The following is a 12,852-nucleotide window of genomic DNA, read 5'->3' as shown; positions in this document are numbered from 1 at the left end:
TCTTTTAAAGATGTACAGTATTTGGAATCTCTTGCAGCAGATTAGCTTATACATGTTTGAAACATATTTGATAGAACCTTGATATATTTGGAAACTAAAATTTAAGTTTCATCTTAGGGCAGTTTGTTAACGTTTTAGTTTCTAAAAAGTCTATTGATGGTAAATAAACTCTCTACTGTTTTCTGCTTTTGCTTTACTTATATTTGGACTTTTTGGCTACAGTCTTTTATTTCCCCACACCCCTATTTTCGAAGCATTTCACCCAGTGCAGTAATACTGGAGCCAGAGCCTATCCCAGCAAGCAACAGGCTCAGGGCATTGCACACCCTGGGCAGGACGCCAGTCCGTCGCAAGGTACACAGACACAAAGACACACAAACTCACGCCAGGGCCCATTTTCAGTTCACCTGCAAGTATGCCCTGGGACTGTGGGAGGAAACTAGAGCACCAACAGGCAACCCACACATACAAACTCCACACAGACAGCACCCCAGGAATTGAACCCAGGGCCCCCAGATCTGAGAGGCGCCAATGCTAACCACTTTCCATTTTGGCACCATTTTAATTGTACGTTTCACAGTTATTTAGTTGGCTTATCACTGGCCATTTCTAAGCAGACATATTGATACCTGTGTCTTCTTCTACTAAGCAAAGCAGTTATCAGCTGTTTTTGTCACGCAATATGTGACACAGCTTCATTGTATACCGAGTTTCAGGTGTTTGGCGAGATGTTTTGCACCTTGAGACAGTCGATAGGACGTGGAGAAAAAGAGAGATGAGAGATGTCCATTTCTCTCTTGTGTTAAGATATACAGTATACAGAATTCCTGTTGTAAATTAATTTACTCTTGAAAGGGGTTTGCATTATCATCTTGTTACCAGAAAATCCAAGAACAGTAAATGCTGATTAAATTAATAGTATTAAGCACATCAAATATTATCACCATCATGTGTTTTCATATGATCACATTTCCAGGGCAGTGTTGAAATGCAGAAATTCAACAGCTGTGTTTGTCCTGTGGAAGTGTGGCTGTATGGTTATTTAGAAAACACATTCCTGAATAGCATAATGTAGGCTTTAACTTATAATACATAAGGTTCTGTACTCAGGAATGGTACTCTTTGCTCCTCAGATTTAGGATATAGAGATAACATGTTTTTGTAAAGCAGTCCCATGACATTGGGTTGTGACCATGTGAAAGAGGCCCAGTTGAAACTGGAAAATGCCTGAGCATTGACGACAGATTAAACTGCTGCAGTGACACATCTGCAGTTCGTTCAATCCAGTGCGAGATAGTAGCAAGAAGGCCAGAGACCAGACTTCAACCTCCACGCACTGGGGTGTTCTGTGCGCTGTCCAGCCACATCTTCCTGAAGACTCTTAACCTTGCCTTTCTCTTGCAATTTTTTTTTTCTGTATTTCTTTATTTTTTAAATTTGCATTGCAATTTTTTTCCAGTATTGTACTAGGGGGATTGTGATAGAATGCATGAAAATGACAAGCTGGTGCCTCCCCCCAAAATAAGAATGTGTGAAAAAGTATGTATATTTTGCCATTCAGTTTACAATTGGAGAATAGAAACAGCCTTGACAACTGTCATTGAGATCTCTGTGTAAAACTAGTTTGACTTCTGCAGCACTTTTCAATTCCAAACATTTGTGTTTCACTGTTTCATTCTGGTGTGTTTACAGATAGAACGGTTCTGATTACACAGTACAGCACTGTTAGTGTTAAATCTACATAATATGACTAGATTAAGCGTTAGTGAAACATGCTGAGGTAAGGAGATGGGATTGCCACCCTTCAGGTTTCTTTCCGTTTAATGCTGGATGGTGTGAAGCTCAACTAGGAGAAGATTTGTTGACAACAAATTGGTGATTATAAGTGTGGAAGCAAAGTGAACATACGTCAGTATAATTGGAATTAGTTTGCGGGACTATACAAGTATGGATCTAAATATATCCATGCGCTTGTTATGTCTGGGCTTGCGTCTTTGAGGTTGGAGGTTGTAAGAAATAATTCAGGGGAAGTACGCCTTTCGTTTTACAATTCCTGGGCATCTTTTTTTTTTTTTTACAAACGTAGTCTTAGATTTCAGTGTTTTACCTCAAAGACACCGAGCTCCATGAGCTCTGGCCTGGGCTGGGTGCCGCACGCATGTTTCAAGATTGGTTGTGAATGGCTGGGAGGATGTTGGTATTCAGCGTGCACGTTCGTGCAGGGGGTAGCGTGGGTGCCTCACAGCGCTGGGGCCCTGCTTTCAATTCCCAGGGTGCTGTCTGGGTGGAGTTTGCGCGCTCTCCCTGGGTTTGCGTGGGTTTCCTGCCGTTCTTCCGGTTTCCTCCTACAGTCCAAGGACATATGGATTGGTTAATTGGCTCCTGTAAAACTGACCCTGGAGCGAGTGTGTGCATGTTTGTGTCTGTGTGTGTGCGTGCTGTGATGGACTGGCGTCCCATCACTTGCCAGGATAGGCTCTGGCTCCAACGTGACCCTGTAAGGGATAAAGCGGTTTAGAAAGTAGATGGATGTTCGTGCTGCGTGATCATTCCATAGATTTTGTTTAATTTCTTTAAAAAAATAAATGAATGCGTGCAAGTAGTAATAATGAGAGCTTTGCTTCTAAGCTCATTCCAAAGTAGTAAGATCATTTCAAAAGTTCTGGGACCCTGGGACAGTTGTTGTTAAATTGATTATGCATAAAAGAAGAGGGTAAAATGTATCATGGGACTCAAGAAATCGCCTTAACCCAAAAATTGGATTTTACAGTTGATTTTGTGTGTATTAGTGTGACAATATGTAGATGTATGTTGTATTATTTTTATATTGGCAAACAGCACAGCCATTTGGAACAGATTTTGTGGCTGTTTTTACAGATGCAGAGTTGGAGAACAATTTAAATTGCTTGTAGGGTAAAGGATAAAGAATGTGAATAATTCCCAGACGTGACAGTACACTTATTCTGCGTTTTCTTAAGTAGCTGTAATAGTACTACTAGTATTACTGTTCAATTAGTAATTAGTATTACCATTGAATAATAGTACTACTGTTTAATAGTACACTATGTAATAGTAATAATAGTAAAATAGCAGTAATTATACTACTAGTGGGCAATGTAAATTGTAATATAATATTTAAATTTTAAATGTAATGCAGCATATTAAAATTACAGTAATATAATAAATTATACTGTAACAAGCACTGCGGCAGTGTACTGCACAAGTACATTCAATAGACAAGAACAGATGTTATAATCTGCCCATGGGCTCTAACTCAGTGGTGGGTTAAGGAACACCTTAGTCGTAAGTTCCCCAAAGCATAAGACCATGATGACATAACTCAGCATCTGCACACATATTAAATCCTGACAGGACTTCATGTACTGTAGGTTTTGTGGTACTATGTACGCTCGAGGCCTGCTGAGGACATTTTTCCTCAAACAATATTCTGACTTTAAACTAGTGTGTAAGGGGGACATTCCTTAGAAACTCAAATCTAGATACTGCATTCTCCCCAGTACCTTGCCCCCACCTCTAAAAAAAATGTTCAGGGTATCAGAAACTAAAAAAAAAAAGGTTTAGTCAAGGGGTGAGAGCCTCATGAAATGTGTCAAATGTTTTTGCCAGATGTAGAATCTTGCTCTGGCCCCTACCCCCACCACATCTCCAGAAATATTTGGAGATTCATAAATTTCAGGATTTTTGTTCTTTCCACGGCACCGTGACCATTGCTGTACACATAAGAGGACCGGGTTCAGCCCCTCTTGCACGTTTGTTTGACGTTGGCTTACTGATTGAGGAGTCGCATCCGGTAATTTCCTCAAGATATTGTGTGGGTTTCAACAATATAGGTCGGTTGTTGTTGTTTCTGCAGACACCCGTGCCGCTTCTCAAAGAAGTGCCAACTGTTTTTAATCTTAAATGCACCTGCGCTTAATTTCCCTGAGTGTCCTCAATTGTTAATTACATAGCTCAGTTTGAAGCACTTGCAGTACAGTAGTTGGCTTTGTTCATTCCTGTTCCAGATTGTGAACACTTGAATCAGATCTCTCGTGTATAAGAGTGAGGAGTTTGTTGTGATGAAAATGTTATTTTTAACTTCTGTACAGCAGTCCTTTAAAGTCACAAATCATTCAGGCTATGGTATAATTCCTTAATCAGCAATATCATGACATACCCTGAGGACATATTTACAGTGTTAATAATAAGTCCTTATCCACTGTTTTGTAATACCCTACAGTATTTTGAAAGGATACAAAGTAGAAGAGTTTTCCAGTGCCCCTAGAAAATCCACATATTAGTAGATAAAATAGAAGGTACACTTTGGCACAGCTTGATCACATTAGGCACACTGTTTTTATAAAACTATTTTTTTCATCATGACACCATGTTTTGTAATCATCACTGTGTCTGCCTTCGGCATTTGTAGGATAACACAAAGAGTCATCTTAAATTCTTTTAATCTTCTGCAATCCTGAGTTTCTTGCATGTTGTGTACTATATGCACCAGCTGTATACTCGGTGTCTGTTCACACGTCGTTTCACATTGAGATCAAATGAATTATACTGGAGTGGCACATCACCTTCAACCAATTTAACATTTTCAAATCAAATAAGCAAAGAATTGGTCTTTTTCTCCCCCTGCGATAATTGTACGGTGATGAAGGAAAACTCCCTTTTATTTACTGAAAAAACAAATGGATGTTTTAAAAGTTAGAGAAAAATAAATGGCTGAAAAACAGATTTCTCAGAAGCTGTCACTCCACATGGTGACACTGAAACTTCCACCTACTTCCCATCTGCCTTACACAGCCCTTGTTGCTGATCCAGCGGGAGGTTTCCTTTTTAAAGCAGCCTTATTTAAATTCACCAAGATGTCCTGACATTTTCAAGATCCTAACAGCTGCAGTTGGTGCAATTTCAAATTCCGTTTAATCTCGGGAGCTCGTCGGGAGACGATTCTGACAGGAAACAAAATAATTCTTCTGAATTTTAATTTAAATTCTACTAAGTACAGCCACTAAATGCACTTTTGTGATCACTAGTCAGAAATTAAATACAGCTCTCGCTGCTTTTATCTTTATGTATTTCCATCCTCTTTTGTCTGGGTTTGAACCCATAATGTCAAAGCACAAAATATGTCTTCATTCACCATTATGCTATTAGATGTACTCAAAGCCAGTGCTCACAAGCAATTACAGGCCAATGCTTTTTTTTTTTTTACAGCCGGGTCCTAAATTATTTAAACTATCACTGATTTGATTAGATAATGATGATCAGACTGCACGCCAGATATTTCCCTGAAGTAACTGGTTATATGGTTATGTCTTTGAAGCAGTCCCTACAAAGGAAACAGTTTTTCTCTGTGTGTGCAACTGAAATAAGAACATAATGATTACAAATGAGATGAAAGGTCATTTAGCCTGTTTAGTTGTCAGTAGTTCATTGATCCATGGATCTCATCCAATTGTTTCTTGAAGGAAGCCAGGGTATCAGCTTCAACAGCAAGGCTGGGTACCTTGTTCAATGCTCTCACAAAATGCACACCTGCATGCCCAGTGGCTAAAACATTTCAACTTCGGTTCTCTTTCTAAAGCAAAATTGCAGCTTTTACTGAAGTCTTAGCTTTTTTCTAGAGCCATCGACTGGAATCAGTTTCTCTTGCCCTTGTCCATATTTAAAAAAAATAAATCTTGGGTACCCTTCAGAATAGCAGTGCCTTTTAACCAAATTGTTTGTATTATGTTTTGTTGTCATTATTGTTATTAATTGTAGTAGCAAATTCCCTGGAGAGTTTTGAAATGGGAATTCTCTGCTGTCCAAGGTCCAGTCACTTCAAACTGTAATGCAAAATCTTAGTAGATATCATGCTGTCAATTAGCTTGAATCTAAAATTCAACCTCTGTGCTAGAATATGAGATAATTACTATCCTCTGTTGATCTCTTACGCATCTATGAGATGATCACCCCCGGCAACAAGAGCTGGATGCATCATCTAAAGGAGATGAATCCATTTGTTACACAAGGATATAGGCATTACGTTAATAAAACGTTCTTCTACTTTAACTAGATTTTCACCAGGCATTTGTGAGTTAACTTAGTTATGCAGACCTGTGATAGAATGCTTATTCCAAAACACCACACAGAAGCATTAGTGGTTAATTATTTGTCACTGCCCACGTTTGTAACTGTGAATTCCCAAAACAGTCCTAAAAACTGCTAGAACTTGGTTGTGCAGAAAATACGTGTGGTGTGCTTTTAACACGTCTGTACAGAGGGAAGGGATTTTTCACACCTCTTTCATCTACCTTAGGTTTCATTAAACTGGCGGCCTCTTGAGGTGCAGAATCTTGTGATGTGGTTTAAGTCAGACCGTATATACCGAAAGACATGAAGAATACAGCACACGACGATTGAAACATACCTGTAGGACTTGTTGCGTTTTAAATGTTTCACAGGTCCTTTCTGACACATCCTGTTTGTACCTTTTTTTATGTTGTGAGGCAGAAGAGGCAGGAGGAGGTGTTGATGTGGCTGTTTTGGGTGTGCGCAACTTCTTTAAGGCTGATTGCAGTAGCTCTTCCCTGACCTCTAATGACAGAACACAGAGCTGTGAGGTCCAGGACCTGTCCTTTCTCCACAGCTGAACCAGGGGTCACGGAGCTCCTAATGGCCCACATTTGTTTGGTTTGTAAATACATGAAGTTCTCTCTTCTGGAGATGAAAAAGATTTTGTCCTGTTTGAATATTAAACCTTAAAGCAACTTCACGTAAACACCTAACAAGGAGAAAACGTCCAGTCTGTTTAGTGAATACAGGATTTAGATAAAACAGTTGTGCACTTGAAAGCTAGGTAGATGTAACTTCATTTTATATTATACCTACATTTTGAAATGAGTTAAATTAAATACAAAGCAATGTATAAATACTATGAATACAGCACATAAGGCAAGAATGTTTACAACCCTAAAAAATGCAGTTACTGAATTGCAGAAAACTTTCATATTCACCTTAACTTACTCTCAAATTAGACTAGTACATTATACTTATACTTTGTTTTATTCCAGGTCATGCTGTAGAAAGTCTCTGCTATGATCGCTAACATAGTGTTGTATATGCAGACGATTAGTAGCTTAAGAACGGTTATAAATGAGAAGATGACATTCGGAGCATTTGCATGTTTGCTTGCTAACAGCTGAGTGGTTCAGGAATGTCATCCAACAAATTCTTCAGTGTTATCTAGGTTATCATCTTCGGCATCTTGGCTGCGTTTGCTTGTTTCAGGCTCACACAACCCTGGATAATTACAGTGTTTGAAAGTGCATCACCTGCAATTGCACTTTTAACACCAACAATAATAATTCCTTGCATTCATAAAGGTGCTCTTCATCTGAGAGAATCCCAGACAGCTTTCCATACAGGAGAAGACTTGTGTCCCTGGTCATCACCCACCTGAAGTGCAGTACAAAGCTGACTACAGAGCAGAGCAGCAGACCTCTGCTGAGAAGTTGCTTCACTAAATGAATCAAGGAGGCTGTATTGTACAGGCCCAGAGTGGAATTTAGCCAGGACAGGAGGGATCTGGGGATCTTGGGATCTGTAAAGACTGAGCAGTCAATAACTTGGTTTAATACTATATAACGTTGGAAGGAGTGCTTCTCTTATAACTCAGCTTCTCTCATACCATACTGTGACACTGGTCTGGAAATTCGGGTCCAGAAGGAAGAGCACCACCTAGTGGTCCACTCAAACTAAAAAGCAGGAGCCTTGTTTTCCATAGATCCCATTTCAATACTGACCAAACCTAGCCTTGCTCAGCTTCTAACCTGCAGTACAAGATCAGGTGACAAGGCAGTTGCGCTGCTGCTGCACTTGAAACAGACATTGAAGGTGCTGTTACCACTTTCTCACACCTCTCATTGCTTACAAGACCTAATACGAGTACCCTGCGCTGTGCTAGACAAATACGAACATACAAACTGTGTCCAGCTCATAACAACAGGGGAATTAAGGGCAGCAACACATAGAATACAGCGGCAATTAGTGAACAAGGACAACTTGGCAATGTGCTGTGCTGTGGCCTAGCTGCCAACAGGTTCTTCTCTATGTCTTGATCAAGGCTGGTAGAACAGCTTTTAATTATGTTTGTTTTATTAGTCATGAAATACTATTGTTTCTATCAATATTTGTTTAATATCGCCTTATGCATAGTTTAAATGACTGTATGTATTTTGTTTGGGAGGAGAATTAGAAATGGATAGGTAATATGCTTCTTTCTTGAAGAAGTCAGTGGAAAACTCTACAATACCTTATGTGGAACACTGCATTTAGAAGATGAAAATATCTTATTATGTCTTACGTCATTGAAAATTTATTTTGAATTGCAACGTGTGCGCATAGGACAGCCATTAGGCAGGTGGTTACCTAACCATCCATCCAGGGATGGAGTGGTGGCTCTGGGGCTAAGGATCTGCGCCTGTGGCTGGAAGGTTGCCGGTTCAAATCCTGTGGCTGGCAGAGGAATCCTACTCTGTTGGGCCCCTGAGCAAGGCCCTTAACCCCAGCTGCTCTAGGGGCACCATATAAATGGCTGACCCTGCGCTCTCTCCCTGTCTGTGTGTCTCATGGAGAGCAAGCTGGGATATGTGAAAAGACAAATTCCTAATGCATGAATTTGTGTATGGCAAATATCAATTTTCTCAATCAGAAAGACCTTGCCGTTTATTCCAGGTAAGGACTGGGGTTGTCCTTGGCTTAGCCTAGGGGCATTGCTCACAAAGTGGCGCTGAACCATCATCGCAGAGCGCGAACACACAGATACATGGAGGATTGCGAGTTGTCAGTTAAGTCTTCTGGAGAACACACAACATCTGGCACAAATCCATGTATACACAGGCAGGCCAGCTGCAAGCCAGCACCTGGAAGAAAACCAGGTGGCCACAGGGAGATTATGTGTCAACTCCACACAGAAGGCACCCTGGTCTGGACTTGAACTCGAGACGCAACAGCATTGCTAACTGGCCTGCTTTAACTAAACACTTACAATAAAATATGCTTAGCTATTATACGGCCCTGGAGTACACCTGTTCCTAGTATCATTTGCTCCAAATTGGGACTCTTAATTAAACCTTTATCTGAATGAGTAATTTGTCTGAATGAGTAATTTACTTAGGTAAGATCTATATAATGCTTTTGAGAGATTTAAACACAAAGCAGTTGGACTTTTCAAGGTAACTCTAAGGTGTTCTAAGTGAATATGAATGTATGAATTCTTGGAGGACCTGAAAACAACTAAAAGGGTATCATTTATAGATCTGATTTTCAGAGAGTCAGAGCTTTGCGATCCGCAGGAAATCGTTTTGTATTTAGACTGCCAGGGTGGGTGTGGGGAGGTTGGTCCCTACTCTGATTGGAAAGCCAAAGCAATATCACTGAGTGGGAAGATTAATATTTAATCTACATCCCAAAATGTTTCAAGTAGTAGTTAACTACAGTAGATTTTACAAGAGATAATAAAATACAGTTACTGTATGCCTTCCATCTAATATAATCATACATTTTGATGAACTCTGGGTTGGACTGCTGTTATAGCCATTGTGGGCCACATAAGCAGTCTTTTATACAGTTTCACACTTTCATTTTTTCTGTCTCGTACTTGTTAATCAAACACTGATTTTCTGATTTTGGGAGTTTTTATCTCGGATGCTCTCCGTAGGACTAAGTGATGGTACCGTGGTGCAGTTATCCTCCACGGACGTAGGTGTTAGGTGTGCCCAGTGAGCTATTTTTTCTGCTGTCTTCAGGGATATCTTTAGGGAGTACAGCACCAGGGCCCTCTGACCTGCCCTGACTGTAAAGCTAGAAATGGTTAAAGTGCAGACACATGGCGCTGGAAGTTCCATGTCACTCTGGGTCACAGTCAGGCTGGGACCACTGCCCCTGATGCCCCCTGGCTTCCTGACTCTTGGATGCCTTCATGGCCTTGTCAATGAAATGACCCATTCTTCTCTCTGGGTGCAGTGACAGCAGGCAGCTCTTGCTGAGCCCGCCTTGCTAGACTTCGCATGCAAGACTGTTAACAGGCTCGCAGCTTCTTATTCCAGTCTTCCTCACACACAACATTCACTTGTGTTATTCATTTTCCGAAACATCATACCGCCCAAATTAACTGGATTCTATCAGCCTTCTCTGTTTTGCCAAATAATTAATTCCCACCTCTTTGCCATCACTTCAAGGTCTTGTCAGCTGAAGCTTTGAATGTCTGAGGCTGCTTGATTTGTGTCACTGTAAAGTTTAAAAGTCCTGAAGCAATGTGTTCCTACGGTCATCAGTGGGTACAGTGCAGACTGTGGAAACTGACGTTTACAGTTTCCACATCGGGCGGGGCTTTTTCAAATTTTCAAACAATATATAGAAAGCACTTTTGTTTTAATGCCATGCTACTCATTCCTTAGAAATCTTTTTGTGATGTGTATTTTTTTAAGACTAATGATTTTACTTTTTCGATGTTTGAGGTTGCTTGTTGTCTTTAGAATCCTAAATGCCAGTAACACTATACACACGGCTGGCTTCTAACTTCGGTAGTTTTTCATCTATAGAATATGTAGATTGCAATAATGGAAAAAACAGATGTTGCAGTGGATGCTTAAACAGTTAAGGACTCACAATGCATCTTGTTCTTCCCTAACAGGAGGGGGTGGGCTCCTGAATGGAGTATTGTATTATCAGGAGGCACAAGTTTCTTTTCCTTTGTAACTAATTCTGAACTGGCTACACAGATGTTATGCAAGTTGGTATAATATTATACAGGATGTTATACAAAACGTGAAGTTGCATTTTTAGCATATGAAATGTGTTTTGACAGAACACAACTATAGATGTTTATATATTCCCTTATAGAATTTTGTAATTGGAATTTAGAAAAGTCCGGCCTCACTGAAAAATGAAGCAGGTCGCGTAAAGCAAAAACATTGTCTAGTTCTAAGGGCACAAGAGAGCTGCCCTCAACAGAATGTTTGGCCAGCTCTGGTCCTACAGAAAGCCCATGCGCCATGCTCCATTGAAGATGCTGACCAGGCTTTGTGGAGCTTTTAATAAAATAAGGATTAATATTCTTTCAGAACTGGGAGCAGCTCTTGAATAATTCAGGCAAGGTGTTGTGTGGATGAGTATGGCAGATGTTGTTTTTTAAAGGAATGAGCATCATGTGACTGTTCGTTCTGGTGCCTTCTGCATTGATCCTGACAAGGGGCAGTTGGTTGCTGTCCATAAAACCTGTCAGTTAATAGCTGCAGCCTGTAATTACATTTCTTTAATGGTAAAGACATGACTTGCATTACCCATAGAGTTTAGCTGTTGCACTTCATGCATTGCATGACGTAAGCATTCATGTGTATTTCAGACTAGACCATTGTGCTGCCATTTGTGCGGCAGGCTAGGTCAAAGGGCAGAGAACGATGACTGAAAGAGACTGTGCATACAGATACATGCCAGCAGGTTTCTTTCTAAACTGGGTGGTGACTTGTCGTCTCTATTAGTTTAGGGGCCTATATGGTGCGATTAACACACAGAATACAGCTGATGTCACCTCCTCCGCTCTCATTGTAAAGGGAAAGAAACTGTACGGCTGGGTAGTTGATTCAGAGACTACACAATATGTGTCTGTACTATATATAGACACGCATGCATAATGTGTCTAATTCAATATATATATGGATTATTTGCAATTTTATAGTTATGCTTTTAGTATGCTCATCTCTCATTAAGCAGCCACTTTACTTACAGGTACTCTGTAAAATGAGCGATTCATACACATGCCTGTTTTTGTTAGATGAGTGAACGTCTCCCGCTAAGACGAGCTAAGTAATATAGTAATATCGATATCACCAGTCTTACTTTTAGAGTAATGGGTTTTATTCAGTCTTTGCACAAGACTTATCTAACGTAATGGACATTTTTTGTTGAGTAGGAAATGTGATTAGTTCATGTCATACTTATTGCTCACGCGTAGTATAGAGATTGTGCACATTTTATTCCTCTACATATCTGCTTCACAATCCGTTTCAACCTAACAGCTTGCATAAAAAAGGAGTATTGTTAAATTCTGCTGGTGGCGACATATTCTTAGGAATTTATCATGCCCACTATTCACATAGCTCAGAAAGTACCTAAACTCAACTGATTTATGTCCATTTCTGAGCACTTGGAAGCAATTGGAGACTTGTATTTTAGTGGGATTTAATGTGGCTTTTATGAGCTTCCACCTCTGAGTAGAAATCTTGGGACCAATCATGCTGGTATCGTAAGAAATGAGTGTGACAGTGTATTTTTTGGAAACATCCACCATTACAAATAAACTCCCCATCCAACCACCCACCCACCCACTTCATTCCTTTTTTTTTCAGGAAAAGGGATCTTATTCCTCAGCGATTGTACAGTATTGTAACGCGTGCTCTTACTGTAAGCACAGCTGCTTGTTACGCATGAATTTACTATACAAGTGCACCCCTGGAAGTAAACAACAGAGCACGGTGTCGTCAGTGAAGCTCTTTCACGTCGGTAAAATGTGACATTTCTTTCCTGTTTCTCCCCTGTAGGTCAGTTCAAGCTGCTGGAACAGGACCGAGATGTAAAGGAACCAGTGCAATACTTCAACAGTGTGGAGGAGGTGGCCAAGGCCTTTCCTGAGCGGGTTTATGTCATGGAGGAAATAACATTCAACGTTAAGGTTAGGATGAAGAACCAATATTTGCGAGCGCCTATGAAAGATGCGTGTTGAAGGCCTCAAATCAGAGTGCATTTTTTTTAAACAAAAGGATTTTTATTTCTTGGTTGATTTATCTTGGGACCAAT

At 40.2% G+C, this 12,852-nt stretch overlaps 1 protein-coding gene across 1 annotated transcript in view; it reads left to right on the top strand.

The window, feature by feature from the left end:
• garem (GRB2 associated, regulator of MAPK1) overlaps positions 1-12,852 on the top strand; it is a 70,538-nt gene that overhangs the window by 41,241 nt on the left and 16,445 nt on the right. The window contains exon 3 of the mRNA XM_006643216.3: positions 12,597-12,727. Coding sequence (XP_006643279.1) covers positions 12,597-12,727 — 131 coding nt within the window. The remainder of the gene's footprint in view (positions 1-12,596; positions 12,728-12,852) is intronic.

The sequence above is a fragment of the Lepisosteus oculatus genome, chromosome 6 (assembly GCF_040954835.1).
Source record: "Lepisosteus oculatus isolate fLepOcu1 chromosome 6, fLepOcu1.hap2, whole genome shotgun sequence".
Classification (NCBI taxonomy): domain Eukaryota; kingdom Metazoa; phylum Chordata; class Actinopteri; order Semionotiformes; family Lepisosteidae; genus Lepisosteus; species Lepisosteus oculatus.
The sequence above is the reverse complement of the archived record's forward strand: the minus strand, read 5'-3'. Positions and strand labels throughout refer to the sequence as shown.